At 39.6% G+C, this 18,348-nt stretch overlaps 1 protein-coding gene across 2 annotated transcripts in view; it reads right to left on the reverse strand.

Moving 5' to 3' along the window:
* The window catches only part of LOC119916054 (disks large homolog 5-like), a 32,246-nt gene extending 15,165 nt beyond the window's left edge, over nucleotides 1-17,081 (reverse strand). The window contains exons 1-14 of one of the 2 annotated variants that reach the window (XM_038735915.1): nucleotides 16,326-17,081; nucleotides 10,784-10,852; nucleotides 9,998-10,151; nucleotides 9,520-9,663; nucleotides 6,764-6,947; nucleotides 4,838-5,094; nucleotides 4,187-4,499; nucleotides 3,328-3,558; nucleotides 1,861-2,045; nucleotides 1,588-1,713; nucleotides 1,211-1,343; nucleotides 994-1,118; nucleotides 588-763; nucleotides 352-455 (exon numbers count right to left, since the gene is read on the reverse strand). In XM_038735915.1, the coding sequence (XP_038591843.1) occupies nucleotides 352-455; nucleotides 588-763; nucleotides 994-1,118; nucleotides 1,211-1,343; nucleotides 1,588-1,713; nucleotides 1,861-2,045; nucleotides 3,328-3,558; nucleotides 4,187-4,499; nucleotides 4,838-5,094; nucleotides 6,764-6,947; nucleotides 9,520-9,663; nucleotides 9,998-10,151; nucleotides 10,784-10,852; nucleotides 16,326-16,623 (2,499 nt within the window). In that variant the 5' untranslated portion in view covers nucleotides 16,624-17,081. Of the gene's footprint in view, nucleotides 1-351; nucleotides 456-587; nucleotides 764-993; nucleotides 1,119-1,210; nucleotides 1,344-1,587; nucleotides 1,714-1,860; nucleotides 2,046-3,327; nucleotides 3,559-4,186; nucleotides 4,500-4,837; nucleotides 5,095-6,763; nucleotides 6,948-9,519; nucleotides 9,664-9,997; nucleotides 10,167-10,783; nucleotides 10,853-16,325 lie in introns of both variants that reach the window. The other variant, XM_038735914.1, reaches the window with a different exon arrangement.
* Between the last annotated feature and the right edge of the window lie 1,267 nt (nucleotides 17,082-18,348).

Consider the following 18,348-nt stretch of genomic DNA (forward strand, 5'->3'; position numbering starts at 1 on the left):
GACTAAAATCATGGACAAACATTTAGCTTTTTCCAAATTTAAACAGTAGCAGAAGCTATTCAGTGTTACAGTTTGATTGGCATTTGTTGACACCTTGTATAATTTCCTGGTAGTATAAAATAGTAAAACATACAGTATAAAACATATATAAGTTTCCTGTACACTAACTATCAAAAGTGTATACTATGAATATTTGAGACAAAAGTTCCAGTGTGTTCTAGATTAAACACAACATGCCTGTGCCGGTAGAGGGCACTAGAGGCCAACCTCTATGCCCATTTTCGGTCTCACAGTATTAAATGGGCATCATCTCTCACGTAACTTCGACACATTTTTGGCCAGCATACTCACAGCTAACAGTCTATCCCCAACAGTAAGCGTGCAGTCTCTGGCAGCTGGACTACCTGGAGCCAAAGTTGCAACAAACACTCCACTTTCCAGACCTATGCCACTATCTGAGAGGTAAGACAGAAAAAGTTAAAAACACTTTATTACATTTGCAGCACTATATAACATTAGTAACTACTGTATTTTGTGTACTGGAATGTCAGTAGTTGCATGTTGAAAGTGTATTTCTTAAAGCTGGCCTTTGTGTCCAGCCAGGTTCATCTGGATCGGAGTAATCATCCGTCCTCCTAGCGACTTCCTTCTCCGAACCACCATATTGATCACTCCCTCACCGCTCAGCACCACTTTGATCACCTGCTTCCTGTCCTTATTGGTGAGGTCCACATCATTAATTTTCAACAACCAATCATTCACCCTGCACAGAGAAAGGAGAGTGATGCTTCAATGAATCAAATTCTACAAGAGAAAATAACGACAAAAATATGTATAATGTAGGACTGGATTTCAAATGTCAATGCTTCTTGGGAACTAAAATTTTTTACTTTCGGAACTTGGGTGCCACTGACCTAGTACATTTTTAAATGACACCCAGCATTAATAAAATGTGTTTTATTTACCGAGCTGGCCATGCAAGGAGACATTTACCTCAATCTTCCTTCAGCAATACTTCCTTTATCCACCTTACTGACAAATATGCCACAGTCTCCTGGTAAATAAGGATCATTTACCCCTTCAGCAATATCAAACCCAAGTGCTTTCAAATCCATGTCCTGATTAAGACAAAACAAAATCAATTTAGTTACAATTCATAGTAAATCAAATTTGGCTCGGTCAAGAAAATAATATTTGAGGTGGTTCTTACTCTGTGCTTTTCAAATTCTATAACTTCCGTTTCCCACTCCATCGAGTCTGTGTCAATGGCTGAATCGTGTGAACTGTGAGCCATTAGCTGACGAAACCTTGCTTCCTTTTCTAACTGGTCCTCCATCTTTTCTCTGCAGGAAACATTAAAAAGGTGTAGCTCTTAAATAAGTACAGTCAACTTCAGAAGTGATCTCAACTTTGCTTAGTCAGTGACATAATTTCTCCACTGGGTGGCACAAAAGATCTGGTATAAAATCTACATTTGGGCAGAGGAGCACAGCATCTGACACAAGTAGAAACTTGGTGAATAACATTCAAGTTTTAAACCTAAAAATAGAATAGAAGATGGCATAAACCTGGCAAGAAATTACTCACTTTAGCTCTTTGAGTTCCCGTGCAGTGTCATTCTTTTGTTTCCTCGTGTCATCCAGATTCCTCAGAGCATCTGCCAGATCACTCACAGCTCTGTCCCTCTCTCGCCTCAGGTTGTCACATAACGTGCTGACAGATGCACACATTTTAATAAGGCGTCACACAAAATGTAAACAAATCTATTTTCGTCTAAGTTTTTTTTTCACTAACATGCAACGTAAATGTTAACATATTTCCATATGACAAACTCTGATGTCTTTTGAACCCGCTCCTTACCGTATGCTCTCCCTCTCTGCCACTATCTTGTCCCTCTCCTGAAAGGCCCAGTCTCGTCGACACTTGGCTACCTCGGCCTCTTGCAGGGCCTCCTTCAGCTCCTGAGAGATAGCCTCGTAGTGCTTCCTCAGCATCTCGATCTCCTTGTTGGCTCGTTCAATGTCCAGAGTAGCGGAGTCTTGTTTCTGGAGGAGTTGAAGGAAATGTAAGGTGATGAAGGTCAATGTAGGACTGTAAAAAGGAGGCGAGCAGAAAGGCACTTTTAATCTAAGATTAAGCCTGATGCTCTGGTAGACACACTTTAAAAAGGACTTTGTAAAAGGATCAAATCAAGCAGTTAGTGAGATACATACAGATACCTTTTCCCATGAAACAAATATTTTTGCTGGAGGCTTGAGGCTGTGTTCACCCCGAAATTAGCAGTGTATCAAAAAGGCAGCGTCTTAATAAATTTCAATGAGACCACATCACTGGCTCGGCAGTGGTTGTGATGCAGAGGCTCCAGCACAATTACAAAAGATAATTCAATAAAATAAGCAGTTGTCTGCCAAGAAGTTAAACCTAGCTAAACTTTTGCTGCAACACATTGTAACATCCGGTAACTCATTTAATTTGCCAATCAAATCCACGCAGACACACAATCCTGGTGCATTTACTTTATAAGATGAAGGGTATAATTCTTCTTTAGACCCCTTGCTGTATTTTCTTGCATTAAACTGGACTTCCAGGATCATTTTTAATTTGTGTGTAGCAACACATCCACACCAATGAAGCTCATTTTTATTGCAGTATGAAGGCTTAATGCTAACGTATTAGAACACGGTGAGTTTAGAGAAACTGACTCAAAGATGAAATTTTTCATCATGGTTAACCATAAACAGCTAAAATAATATTTCCACCTGTGATGTCTTGTAAAGGTAGTTTGAGGTGTAACAGTCATAGATTGAAATAGGTAGTGTGTTTTAAAGTGGGTCAGATATAGTATATTAAATGTATATCCTCTGAGGGCCTACTGGTGTATCTGTGACACACGCTCTCTCTGTCTCTCTCACTCTATATAACCGCACAGCAGGGAGACTGTCAAGTAGTGACAGCATTAATGAAGTCCATTGTTAAATTAATTCCATTTAACTGTACTCGTTTGGCTTTATTATCCATTTCTGATGCAGTACAGTTTTCTTGCGCACCTCAAAGTCAAAGAGACTTTTCAAAGTAATTCCCTAATGAAGGAATCTCAGCACTTTCATAGCAATTAATCATAGTGAAACATAGAAACATAGTGATGGGTGATACACACATTTCTCAACACAATCAATGTGTGGAAATCTGCCAGCTGCTGAAAAAACCCCCCCCAAAAAAACCACTTACTATTACTACTACTATATGAGATGGGATGAAGAGATTATTGTCAGAGAAATAAATCAATCCCTCCACTTGCAACGATAAATCTCCATTCTGTCTGTCTACCTGTCTGGCCTGGTAATACTCTCGCAGCAGCTGGTCCCTCTGGATGATGGCCTCTGTCCTCTCCTTGCGGGCCACGTCCCTCTCCTCGCGCACCGTCTCAATGTCCTTGCAGGCCTGGCTTAACTCTTTCTGGGCCTCTGCCTTGTCCTTCACCTCGTGGCAGTATTTCTCCAACAGCTCATTCTTTTCACAGATGGCCCGGTCCCTGTCCACCAGTGCTGAGGCCAGCTCCTTCACATCACACAAACACATGTCACAAGTGGATGATAGAGATCAAGAGTGAGTCCATACTCTTCTGTTCCAATCCCCAAAAAAGTCCAAAGCAGGTTTTTTAAAAAAATACAGTTTCATTTTGTATTGTTTCTGTACCATATCTGTATCATTGTGTTTGGCCTGCTTGCAGGGCCCCCTTGGGATCAATCAAATCTTACCACTAACACTTTTAGGTGAAGAACTGATGATTCTCACTTTTTTTTTTTGTTTTTACCGATTTGTGTTGTCCATTTTGAATCTTTTAAAAGGTTGGCGATTTAAACTAAATTGTAGACTTACCAATACCATGATTACTTTTTGTGCATGCTAAATAAGTTCTGGGTGTTGACAAAATAAATGATGACCGTAGCTATAAGCAGCTTAACTACAGCCGATACATTTGAAACACATTATTCAAAAAGTCACTCATCATCAACATACACAAAGAGCACAAAAAGTAGGATTGTACATTTGAAGCAATGGTCATGAAATTAATGTTTTATAGTCCATGAGTCCATGATCCAAACTGACAGTTACTTACTGTTCTCCTCATTCTTAAATGTTCAACCTGATTTAATTCTTAGTATGGGACTGAGAGAGCTGTTACCTGTCGGAGAGCCTCCAGCTCCTCGCTGGCCACCCGTTTCTCTGAGGAAGTGTTCTTCAGCTTCGCCTCTGCCATCTCCAGCCCAGTCTGAAGCCTGTCCACCTCTTTGATCACCTGGTCCCGCTCGCTCATGATCAGACGGTACTCGTTGATCACAGAGTCGCGCTCCTCCTTGCATTTCTCACAGTCTTTCGCCGCCTTGAGCTGCTGGGTCTTCAGCCGCGTGGCCTCTGACTGCAGTCGCTCCATCTCTCGCTGCAGCTCCTTGTTCTGGGCTGTGGCCTTGGACAGTTCTTGCTGCGTGTTGTCAAACCTGTACCACATAGGGAATGTATTCGGTTGTGCTTTCTAAACAGTCACCCTTTGCAGATTAATATTTTCTGAAGACATAACCAATTAAAAAAAAAACAGGCAGGCAAAAACAGCAAGTGCCCTGACTCGCAATTTCAGCATCACGAAGGAAAAGTTAAAATGGGAAAGCATCTGCCCATCTGCAAAACTTCATCTGCCTTGGATTAAGAATGTTTTAAGCACTTTGTAGATTTGTAGAAGTTTGCAGCACCTGCTGTTAATCATTTTACAGCTGCTGAGTCTGTGTGTGCGGCTTCTAGTACTGCCAAATTTATGTGTCTGTGACATTTCCGGCTTTACCTTCTTATAGATGAGGAGCACTGCTGCTGATAGTGGATGGCAGCATCCCTCTGCTTCAGCAGCATGTCCAGCTGTTTCTGCAGCCGGTGGTTCTCCTCCTCAGCCTGGTCCAGACGACTCAGGTCTGCGTTGTGACCAGCCGTCTTCTCATTGTAGCGCTTCCTCAGAGCCTCGTAGTCACTTTTTATGGCCTCCAACTTGTCCACAGCTGTGTCATACAGCTTGTTGAGGACATCAGATGATCCCTCTCTCATCACCTGGAAACGACAGCATTCAGGTGCCTCACTCAATTAGAAGGGTACAATCCTTTCATCTACTTGTGGTATTAAATAAGTTAACAGTGTCAGAAAAGTAACGTCATCTCTTAAGAAATCAACTACAGCTTTAGGCCCTCAACTGTGTGCTGAGGTAGCAAGCTGGATTCTGAATAGCTTAAAGCTTGACCTGTAACACATACAGAAATGGCAGTGCTTCACTTGTGCTTTCAGAAAAGTTAAAACGGCCTCTTGGTGCTCTGGATGAAAGTATATGAGAAAAGTTTCCTTGTTGTAACACAAACAGGGTTTGTTTAGTCTGGTAGCTGTCATTTGAACTGTCGTGTGGACCAAACAACTGCAACTTTGTTCTGCTTCCAGTCAGACTCTGGCGCAGTTAGTTTGTGGAGTGAAAGTAAACTGGACCAAACACAGGAGTACACATGTGATTAGTGTTAATTCATAAGCTAAACTACAGTTACATTTACTCAATCCATGTGCTTATCACAGGAACTGTCAAGGAAGCGATCCTGGGCATTCTGGTGGTAAGTGGTTAATATCACCACAATGTCCCGAGTTTGAGTTCTGTTAGGGACCTTCGTTGTGTGTCATACCCCCCCACTTTGCTAATGTTTCCTTCCTGCCTCTATACTGTCAACTACCTAAAAAAAATAAAAAATTATTTTAAAAAAAAAGTACAAATTCCAACACGATAAATCTAAAAACAAAAACAATCAGGAAACAATGTACACAATTATGCAATATAATTACATAGCCATGGTCACACAAGCGCAGTACTTTGCCTAATACTCACAAAATGCTCAGATTTTGTCCCACTCGCATAGATTTTGGCAGTTCCCCATTAAATAAATAAATCAGCTATCCTCCTATTATATATACAGAAAGAGACACAAATAGCAATCTTGTGAGCCACCGAAACTGCCCAGTGAATGAGCAACAGTGTAACATTTGGTGTACACCAGGTAAGCAGACCTACATCACATATCCTTCCAGATATATTCTTTTTTTATAGTAAATTCCTGTAGCACACAATATTATGGACAGAGCGCAAATAACAGGACAAAGGAAAAACTAGGACACATTTCACACAAGAGAAACTAAAGTATGTAACAACTACACAATAAACAGGACCGACATCGCTGAGCTAATTTGATTCCTAATTTGACTGAAGCTAAAAATGAGTTTACCTGATAATAACATGAGCTCTGAGGACAATGAGGCATGTATCCTTGCTATCAAAGAGCCATGTAAGACGCTGCCCACGGTCATGTCAGGTTTTGCAATCATTTAATGATCTGACCTTCTGACTGCTGTCGGAAAACATGTCAGACAGAGAAATAGTAAAAGACGCAAGCTAAGTCATTTGTCTAATATGAACAAATGTTTTGATCCATGGAGACATGGGAGGACGAGCTTGTCTGACCCCATTTCTCTGAATGATGTCTTCGTATTGGAAGTAATGGTCACAGAGAGAGAAATACATTGATTTCTGTCTCAAATGTCAACAAACAAATGATTGAATCTCACGGGCTGTCGGAGATGGGAATGAGTGTGCGAGTACTACAGTGTGTAAAGACAGTATGTGACTGTTTAATTTTGTGAATGTATGTATTCTCATCAGTATAGGCATGATGCGACAGGCCACAGATACCTGCTGGTGCAGCATCCTCATGTCAGCCACCTCTCTCTGGTCATTGTCATGCAGCCTCCTCAGGTCCTCGCAGGCCTGCTTCAGGTGGTTGTGCTCCCTGACCAGCTGGATGTTGTCTTGTCTCACCGCCTCCAGCTCCTCTTTCAGCTGGGCATGCTCGCTCGACAGCCGGCTATGCAGCGTGCTGAAGAGATACCACAGCAGAGTACCATCAGACCGTGGGCATTGCCAGCCATGTTTAAAAATCAGCATTACAGCACTGGGCACTGGGCTGGGCTGGGCGATAATGAGACTTATGGTCATATAATTTTCCTCAGTAACAATGTAAAAAATGTTCAATAAATGTTTGATTTAATTCATTTGAATCACAAATGAATCAGCACTTATTTTTTCTAGTAAGGCATTTACTTTGTTGAGGAAAAAGAACTGAAAAAAATATTTTTCCTAATTTTATTCATGCATATTTGTTGATACAAGATTAATATAATTGTTTTGAATGTTCTACCTCAGATTAGTGAAATCATCCACTGTTTGCCAAGTGCTTGTCAAGTTCTCACCATAAAGAAGAGTTTAAAACACAAATAACTACCTGGTTTCTTTAGCTTCCACTTAGGAGCAAAAACAGCCTTTAAAATATGAAAGAAATAATGACATTTATCATGATAATTATCGATACTGACTGATATGTTATCACAAAAAAAAAAAATCATATTAAAAAGTTCAAAACCCTGAGATATTTAATTCACAATGATTGATAAACTACTTAAGTGATTGACTGATTGAGAAAATTGTTGTTGATGACTGTAATTTCTTTTAAATCAACTACTCATTTCAGCACTACTCAGAAATAACCCTCCATAATTTCTACAAATTAAAAGGACAATATTAAGATTAAGATCTACTTTATTGTCCCCTGAGGGAAATTTGTCTTGGGCATCAGTGCCACATGAGGCTGCAGTAAACACCAGTAACACATATGGACTTACAATCACATACATCATACAATCCACCATACATTTACATTACACTGCACACACATCTATGACCCTGCCCCTGTCAATCACTGATTACAAGGTAAGTAGAACCTGAGTGATATGAAACCTCAGAATTATAATATTCAATTGCACTTGAGCACGTAAAGCAGAAAACAGTATAACAGACACTAAAAGTACAACCGCCACAATTCTATATCAAAAAAGAGAAACTCATATAAGATCTGGTTGATAAAAAACATTTCTGCAAGCGATCAAGCAATATTAAACTATATTTAAAAATAAAATAAATAAATAAAGTGCCAGAAGTGCTCCAAGCCATCTTGTTCCGAGCAGATAAGTTTATTTAGGAGCGCTATGGAAGTTGGGATGAAGGACAGCTTATAGCGGTTACTTTACATCTGCTAGCTCTAAGTTAAAACATCGTATTTAGAGTGCAGAATATGGGAAGGGTCCTTCAGAATTTTCTGAGCCAATATTTTGCACTCCCTTGTTCTCTGCATGGTGCTTATTTTTAGATGTGTTCTGCTCAAGGCCATGACAACAACTTTTTAAGATACTGACTTCATGCTAAGTTACATGTCTTATGTGTCCTTCTAGTACAACGCTTTAATTCACCGTTTTATTTCCTACCTTAAATAAAAAATCAAACCAAATATAAAAAAACAAACATAAAAACTGTACACAAGTTCAACCTCACTCTGGATGCCAAGGGAACTCTTTATAGTATAAAAGTACTATCTCATGCACCCACATACATAGAACTTAGGTACTATGGAATAAAATAATTACATGGTAGTATTTTGAGTGAGTATTGTCTCAATAGGTATTTTGACACTTCGGAGATGCTAATTAGTTCCATGCTGATATTAAGAGTAAAAAGCCTCTTATGTAATACTGCTTAACTGGTAGCAGTACAAACATGAATTACTATAAGGACTAATAAAACCTTACATGATTACTGAGTGCTAATGCTAGTCAACGTGTTAAGTGACTTATTGATCTTAGCACAAAATTATTTCTCAATCACAGAGGAGGGTGTTTAACGTGAATGGATAAGCGCAGAGGCAGATGGAATAGTAATAAATAAATGCTTTCTCTGATGTGCAAACAGGGTTCAGAAGGAGAGGCTTAAACATGGCAATAATCCTTCATCTGTCCATTTGCATTGGGGCCAGATGTTGGTTCCCTACACTTTGGAGACAGTATGGCAGCACTGAATCACACAAATGGACCAGACTCCCCTCCTCGTCAACTCAGCACAGCTTATTTCACAGGACAACAAATGCTCTGTTCTTAGCATTATCCTCATGGCACAGATGCCGTGCCATGCACACAGGGTTCAAATGATGATGATGATGATGATTATTACAGAGCATGCTCTGGCATAAACTCTTCAATGGCATTACTTATAGAGAAGTAATTCAGTCTCTGCTCCAACCTTGGGTCTGAAAAGACTACTCTGGATTTATGCTGCTAAGAAGAATAAAAACAGTCTTTTTTTAAAAGATGAAATTAAATTGATGAAGGCTGCGAGGATTTTTTCAAGGCTTAACTCATCAGCTTTTGGACTGGTATAAAGGCTTCATCCCTATTACTCTCGCAGAAGTAAAATCTGTTCTATGCAATCTGCTGTGAATATGGCAGAGGAAGAACTGAATACCAGCTAAAACCCTGCGGGCTGAGCGTGAATGCATAGAGCACAAATGCGCCAGCTGTTAAAAAATTTACAAAAATGGCCCTTGTAGTAGGTTTTCCACTCACTGGTAGAAGTCTGCTTTCTTCACAGCCTCCTCACACCTCTTCAGAGTGGTGCTGTGCTGGTTCTGCAGGGATTGCAGGTCTGCCATCGCCTTAATGCACTGCAGCTTCAGACGCTCGTAGTCATGACCTGCTTTCGAGTTTGGTCTATTTCACAGAGGGAGGAGAAGGGAGACAAAATTGTGATGCATCAAAATCAAGTGTTAAGACACGACATGGGAGGATGAGAGAAGCAAGAGCAAGACAATCATACAAACTTTGTGCTTATGGGAACACGGGAGAAGAGAGGAATCATTAAAATTGTATGCTTAACCCTTGTTTTACAGAGTTGAGAAGATTTGAAAACAATTTTGCATCACGTTAACACCTTAGCTCACTTGTATGTTTTTTTTGTTGCCTTTAAAAGCTGAACAAGGCAAAATGCCTCTATTTACAGAGTGCTGGTCAACAGGCACTTCAGTGCATGAGATCCGAGCAGTACCTGCAGTCATCGAAGGTGGTTCCGGGTGAAGAGAGAGCTAGCCGTTTACGTAGTTCGTCCCTCTCGCGGGTCACATGTCTGAGCTGGAACAGAACCGTCTCCATCTTCTCGTTCACCTGCTGGCTGTCCATGTGGCCTGGCGGAGGGGAGGAGGCTTGACCGGGCGTACCTGTGTGAGTCAGCATGTCACTGGTGGCATGTGCCATTCACAAAGCTCAAATGATGGGGATATTACTGCAACTCCGTTGATTTATATATATTGAAGTGTATTAGTGAGGTGTGCTTTTTTAAAAAACTTTTTAAAGGCTCAACAATCCAAGATTGAACTTACTTGGTATAAATATTAACCAATGACAAGAGCTCTTTGTTACAGCTACTGGACCAAAAACCTACACATTCATTTACAGTTGGTTAGGAGACACCCCTTAACCATTATCTTACTGTATCATTGCTCACATTATTGTACTCATTAACCTCAATACTTGTGAATATACCACACAAAAATCCCCTCTCTGATACAAATCAAAGTTTCCCTTTCTGTGGCATTGACCAGTCAAATCCTCTCTCTCACAGAGAATGACTAAATGAACCAGGTCTGTGTGTGTGTGTCTGTGGCAGCGGGGGGGGGGGGGGGGGGGGGGGGGGGTAGAGGGTTTCTAAATCCTTCTCACATCTGTGTAATCACTTGCATGTGCTCAGAGTCAAAACAGGCAGAAACCAATGACTGACTTATTTTAGCCAATATTATCTGCAGAGTAAGGACACCTCCATAAGCACCACACTCACCTAAGCTGCTGAGAGAGCTGCTGCTTTCCGAGTCCGACGGCATGGTGGACAAGATGCTGTAAGTGGACCCTGCGACGCAAACAAAACATTAAAGTCAGCTGTGAGTGTACTCGACCGTGTCTGCATTATGGTAAGATGATAATCTCCAGCATTGTACGGTACATCAAGGCACTGTGGCTTAGGTTACATTCAGGGGCCTTTACTGAAAAAGGGCCAGCTGGAGGCATAATAAGGTGGGACTTTCCCCAACTTGGGATGACGGGCCTGTGGGCTGACAGCAGAGTGTGGCTAATTATCAGTTGAGCAGGGAGCCTGAATACTGACTAGCCAGGGCCCCAAAGAGGCTGCAGCCTCAGAGCTTCTCCTTTTATCTCCTCTGACAACATCACACAGCACCCCCCCCCGTGAAAGCCCCTTCTTTTATAGCCTACAGTGATTCATAATTAACTGTACAGAAAGGAAGCCTCAGTACAACACTGTAACTATTATGGACAAAGATTGTTTTATTTGGAAAACCAGCAAAATAAAAAAAAAGTAACTCCTGGAAAGAATCTGAAAGCCTGAAACTAAATTGTTTTCATCAATGGTAAAACTTTTGAATATGTTTTAATTAATCAGATTATGTGTTTATAGCGTCTTTCATAATGTGATGGCAAGTGTTTTTGAGAAAATAGTCCATCATAATTACCTAACCTCAAGGATGATAACATCAAATGTGTTGTTTTGTCAGACCAACAGCACTAAAACCAAAGTTTTCTATGACCAGAGACAAAGAAACACAGCAAGCCCTCACACTGGAGAAGTTGAAACAAGTGTGCGTTTGGTATTTTGCTTTTCAAAATAGTTGCCCATGTATTAATCGATTCATTATTTCAGCATTTCAAAACATCACATAGTTTTATTCACTGTTAATCACAATTAAAAAGGACCACTATCAATATGTTTATGTAACAGAAGTCTCAGGCATTGGCCTCAGATATCCAGTATTGATTGGGCTATGGTTTGAAATATTCACACAATTTCCCAGAGCCCAAGGTCAAGTCTTCAAAGTTCTGTCCTATCCCCAGTAGGAACAGCAAATGCTCACATTTTAGCAGGTGAAAACAAGTGATGTCCAATTGACTTAAACAATTAACAGATTGTTTAAATTGTTGTCTATTAATGTTTTGTTGGTTGAATTGCTTTGACACACAACTGTTTAATCCTGTTTTCAAATGTGAATCTAATAAGCAACCCCCCACACATTCCCTGCTTTAAATATGTCATAAAAAGAGGGATCTTTCAAAATGACGCTAAAATGTTAAACAGACTGCACGAGTCTTGATCAGACAGCCAGCAGTGCACATTTACTGAGATCTAACGTGGGATGAGCAGCTTATAGTTCAGCTAAATCAGCAACTTCCACCGCTGATGTAAAGTCTAGCGCCCGTCTCGGAGCGGGAGCATGAAAAACGATTCTATTTACCAACGTCTCAGTACTCTAAATCAATCCCTGGCTGGCTCTGTTCCCACTAGCTAAAAAGAAGACTATAAGTTTGATTAAGACTGGAAGGAGCCCAGCTAACATGGCTCACCCCTCTTTTTTTCCCAGCAAAAGGACAAAAAAAAAAAAAAGAAGAAAAAGAAAGACTGATGTGCCTCAGGAACCGTGGCATCCCATGGATCAAGCTCTCTTTGTCCTCGCTCTAGCTTAAGTTTCCCATGATTCTGTTTGAGCAGAGAGTGTCTCAATGGGCAAGGTTCACTGTGCCATAGCTCACTCACTTTTCTGCTCCATGGAAGTCATGTGACCTGGACCTCGCTGCGGGTCTGACCCTCACCTCTCAAGTATCTCATTTAGGTAGATCACTTTTCTAAAGTCACAGCAACGTGGTGCACTACGTTAAAACTTTTCTCTCAAAAAGATACAAAAAAACAAAACAAAAACAGGAGCACCAACACGGAGTGCTGTTATCTAAAAATCACATCTGGCAGTCTGCTGCACTTATAATGAATGAGAAACACTCTGAACACTGTGCCTTTTACATGAAGATGGGCTCATGTTCTTACTCAGGTCTGACAGCGAAATCAAGTGGCTCTACCTTGGGTGACGTTTTGTAAGCAATGTAATTGAGATGTGAGAACTTGAAAATAGAAGCAGACCGATAAATCAGCATGTCAATATTAATGGCCGATATGAGTAACTTTTGTTCATTTTCTACTATTTATAACAAAAAAAATAAAGTATGTTTTTAAACTGCATTATGTCATCATATACACATCACAAATGACAGATATATTTGTTTATGTTATGTGTTTATGAAAATAAAATAAAAAGAATGCTGGCCGATATATTGGAATTTAAAAGTGTTCAAATTTCAAAATCGGTATTGGTCTTAAAAATCCCATATTGGTCAGGCTTTACTTGAAAAGTGTAATTTTATGATCATGTAATCTTTTGGCTTCTGTAAACAACTTCAAGTTGAACTATTAAAAGGTTTTAAGTACCATTTTGAAACCTGTGTAGCATCTTGATTTCAATATTGTGTTTTAATGGTGCAAATGGAGAAATTCATAGGCTATTTAAGTATGGCTATAGGCGAAAGGCCTATAGGGGGGTAGCCTAAATGTTATTAGTGGATTTTGATTGCGGCTAAATAGATTGTGGACGTTTTTTGCCAGATTTCCCACCCCTACACAGCGCCCACAGAATGAAACTAGTGCCACCAAATTTCAATTTCTTTATCTAATATACTGTTTGGATTCTTTAACATGTCATGAGCATTAAAATAATCTCAGAGTTGCTAGCATGGTTGTAGACTTGTTTTCTTACATGAGTCCTTATAAGATATGCACTTTGAAATCTACAACTATCTATAGCCTAATGAGGCTAAACCATGGGTATGAAACAGCAAAAAGTAAATGGTTTGAGCAATAAAATGCCTGTTCCATCCATGGTAATAGTCATTGTCTGTGGTAATAGCTAAGATCCATTGGAGGAAAAAATGGTGGATACTGGAAATTTATTTTCCCCTTATTAGGAATGAAGGAATTATAAAAGGAAACCAACAAAATCTAGGATTTTACTCTTCTGCTACCTACCTAACATACAGCCTTATTTCCCGGTGGCATGGCACAAACAAGTGAACACGCTAGCCACCATATGCACCCGCATGATATGCTGCCGTCATGTTACTGTTCTTCAAGTAAAGGTTAGAACCATCTTTAAACAAAAGCTTGCTACTGTATCTTTGTTTACTAAAAAACAAACAAGCACTCTGGGATACACACCTTTTAAAAGTACTGTATAGGCACGCATCATGTTCACATCACACAATTCTTGCAGCTCAGTGATCATTTCATTAGGCTACTTTTAGTATCTCTGTTGTTTACATTTGAGCGCCTGCTGGGGTTAACAAACAAAGATGCCACTCATTAACCCTGTTTGGAAATCAAAGATGATCTAGCTCTCTGACCCTCTGGGATTCTGGGTGACTGGGGAGATCCGGCTGCTGATGGTGCACATTAGTTTAAAACATAGGCTGCAACAAGCTACTAGGCATTTCTCTGGACTGTGCAGTGGAGGAACCTGTCTGCCTAGTAGGAAAAAGCAGCTCAGATCTTTTTTATTTCATGTGTGATTACCAACAGGGAGCTGCAGACTACACCAGGCTACTTAGATCAGCCCAGTACATGTACAAACCTCTTCAGCAGCAGGGAGCCTATCAGTACTCACTTTTAGACTCGGTGCACGATTGTGAAATGCAGCGCAAAAATGAAAGCTTATAAAAATTGGAGTCACTCACTCTGCAGCTTCAGCTCTCTTATAAATAATGAAGATAGAATAAATGCATAATTAACACCTCACTATTCAGCTCACCGAGTATGACACGATAGCCCAGAGTGATAAAAAGTAATAGGCAATGCAAATGTTTTTTTTTTTTTTTTGCAAAGGTAGAGTAGAGGTGCTGAGCAAGGACAGTGAACCAGCGTGCTGAATATTACATGTATTATGGACTACATATGAATGAAGGATTTATTGCCCAGTGATATTGACAAGTTTCGGGCCATAAACCATGACCGGTTTGGCTTAGCCTCAATTTGATGACACATTTATCAGCATCATTATTTCTGTAGCTTTAGGATTTAGCTACGAGGACGAAAAACATAGATTGATCACCAGGTGTAGAGAAGCTACATATGTCTGTGAGCAAACACGCCAAAATTATTACACTGAATGAACTGCAGAGAAGAATAAATACATGCCAAAGGAATAAAGACAGTAGGCTGATATGTCCCATATTATCACTGAATCATCTGCAAGATGTTTGGTTTTATGTTAAGAAACAAAATCCAGTAGATTCTATGAGGGTGAAATGATGAAGGTGGAATTTGTAAAACATTAAATGTAATGTCAATGTGTAATCTCTCCATTTCTCAGTTTTACCACTAAAACAAAGTGATACACAATACAGTGTAAACTCACCGGGATCATTTTTATGTTACAGTAGAATTTAACGCATGCCATGTTTGTCTCTATGGATTTTCCCATAAAACCTTCTGATCATGTAAAAAAGGTTATTCTAAACAGGCTAAATTTTACTACAAAAGCTGTGTACTGCATAGGGCTGAAATTGAAATTAATTAGTTGATCTACATTTAATTATTCAGCAACTACTATGATATTGTATTTATTTTTTTAAGCAAACATGTCAAACATCCCCTAGTCCAGCTGTAAAATTCTTGTAAGTGTCTTATGTGAACAGAGAATATAGAAGAAGGAAACAATCAGCAGACTAACCAATAATGAAAACTACTGTTAGTTACAGACCTTACAAGCAATCTGAAGACTTCAACTTCTGCTCTGGAATTTCTGATGGACACTTTGATATTTTCTGACATTATACAGCCCAAAACAGTTATTAAATTAATAATCACAAACAGGTTCATTGATAATGAAAAAATTTGTTAGGTGAAACTGACATGTTTATTTCTCCACTATATGTTCTCCTACATGACACTCTAAAGTAAGTCACTGCACTGAGTGCATTAACACACATTTACTTGTTCACTCATTCATTTGACTTTGACAGTGGGTCCATTCACTCTCTCACACTCACACACACACACACACACACACACACACACACACAGCCCTGCTACATTGATTGTTTATGTCGTTTTAGGTCCATTTAATCTTTCACAAAAGGCTGGCAGGCTTTGCTTTTAATGGCATGGAAAAGGACACAAGCACAATATTGCGAGTGCGAATAAACATCAAGTCACATGATTGTGTAGCACTCTCTCGCGCTCAGTCATTCTTGCCCAAAGGAAAAGGCATGCCCTTCATCAGGTTGTCATATGGTCAATACCCCTAATGTTAGTTAGATCATGGATCGAAAACAGACTGGATCGTAACCAAAATAAAGAACACGTGTCCTCTCACGCACAGTAATAAAGCTATAGGTGTTTCCATGTCAATCTACTTTGTTACATCTGCCTTTTCCTATTTCATTGTTTATGCCCATGTTATAAAATAATTAACTCTGGGATTGCCTCTTACCAGTTGTATGATCCGCTGGCTCGATGCCATTCAGCAGCACAGAGTGTAGGTGAGGGTGAGTCTTCTCCAGGGCCGTGCAAAACTCTGCGAAATGGTCCCTGTCCTTACTTATCAGTATCTTCAGGAGAAGGTCCACTTTTTCCGAGTTTGAGGAGCAGTTGTGCCCCAGCTCGTAGCGTTCAGACTGGCTCAGGGTCCCGCAGTGAGCCAAAACATCCACAACTCGGTCCGCATCTGTTATCGACTCCACCAAGTTCTGGTAACATTTCTCCAACAACTCTCTATGTTTGGGCTCCATCTCTCCTCCTTCCTTTTCAGTTTAAACCAAATCAGATTCGGGACAAATTCAGCTCCTTGATCTTTTTTCTGGTAGTCAACTTCACGTCGTGTGACTACTGGCTTAACTTACAACTACTGTGGCGACTCCCCAAAACTACCCGGCTCGGCCCAGTTGGGACGGTTTTCAACCCGAATCGAAGGATACACAAGAAGTAGCCATATTTGTTGCCCAAGGCTGTTGACTACACGAAGATGACAACACATTTTCCCAACCGCCGCTCCGTTCTTCCCGAAAATAAGACGTCTCTGCCTCTTTAAGCTCCGCTCAGCAGACGTTACGAAGACATTGTTGTCCAGAAATCAAGTTCTTTCGACATGTTGAAAAGTGCGAAGAAGAAGAAATAACTCTTCAAGAGCCCTCTCTGTCAGACTGCAAACTCCGCCATGTCTCACCGTTCAAGCAGCTGTAGCGCTGTGCCAATCATATTTCCGTGCAATGGACGTTTAAGGTAAACGTGGGCGGGGCTTTGTTTGTAGGTCTACGCACCTGGCTCCTAGTCGCTATAATCCCCATTAAGAAACATATTACAAGATTTAGGCTAATATACTTACCAACAGTGGTGCAAAGTAACTAAGTGCAATTTGAGGTAGCCTACTTTTACTTTTCAGTATTTCCATTTAATGCTGCTTCACACAAACAAATTATGATACTTTTATGGATGAGTTTAAGACTTTGTTGATCTGATAAAATTCACAAGCTACAAGCTCTACCTTTACCAGCTGCAACATTAAAGTAGCCTAATGTGCATCCTATTAATGCATCAACAATTGTAAATCAATAATATAGTGTCGTCTACATTATTCTGAAATGAAAGTATATGTTGATGTTAATACTTCTACTTAAGTAAAAAGTTGAATGCCTGACTTTGACTTGTAATGGAGTGTTTTTACAATGTGGCATTGCTACTTTTACTTAACTAAAGGAGTATAGGGTTTGTGTTGTTCAGTCAGTGGTGGAAAAACTCCATAACAAGTAAATGTCCTGCATTAAGTTTAAAAATAAAAAAAAGAGTATCATGTGCTAAATGTACATTAAACTTTTTTTGATATTGTTATTGAGACATTAATTTGTAAATTACATTTTACTTGGTTGAGGTGAGGTGAGCTAATTTTAACAAAAAAAATTTTTAACAATTTTTTCGCATCATAGGCTATTTAATAAGCTCGCTCATATTATTAAGTAACTAGTAACCAAAGCTGTTAATAAATAAAGTCGAGTAAAAAGTACACTATTTCCCTCTTAACTGTTGTGTAGTAAAATTATAAAATAGCATGAAACTACATCAAATTTGTCCTTATAGTACTTGAGTTAATGCACTGTGTTCAGAAGTGTGTTTAAAGACTTATTTCCTACTTTATGTATATATTTTTCTATGTCATGTGGATACAATTATATGTATTTAAATGCTACTTCCCTAAAATATGGTCTAATGCTGTTAATCTTCGTTTACAATGCCAGGGATAAAATTGTGGTGGGGTAATAGTGAATAATTTTATTTTTATTTTATTTCTTTGGCCTAAGATTAGTTACATTTAAATATCAACATTCAACTAATGTCAAACTCAATCCTTAAGCCAATGTGGACTATTTTTTTAGTGACTTTTCTCTATTTACTGGAGTCTTTTACCTCTTCGAGCCCTTAAAAATACTTTATAAGAAAGCAATCTCTCTTTGGTTAAACTG

The sequence above is a fragment of the Micropterus salmoides genome, unplaced genomic scaffold (genome assembly GCF_014851395.1).
Source record: "Micropterus salmoides isolate LMB-PRFRI ecotype aquatic unplaced genomic scaffold, ASM1485139v1 Ms_hic_scaffold_21, whole genome shotgun sequence".
Lineage (NCBI taxonomy): Eukaryota > Metazoa > Chordata > Actinopteri > Centrarchiformes > Centrarchidae > Micropterus > Micropterus salmoides.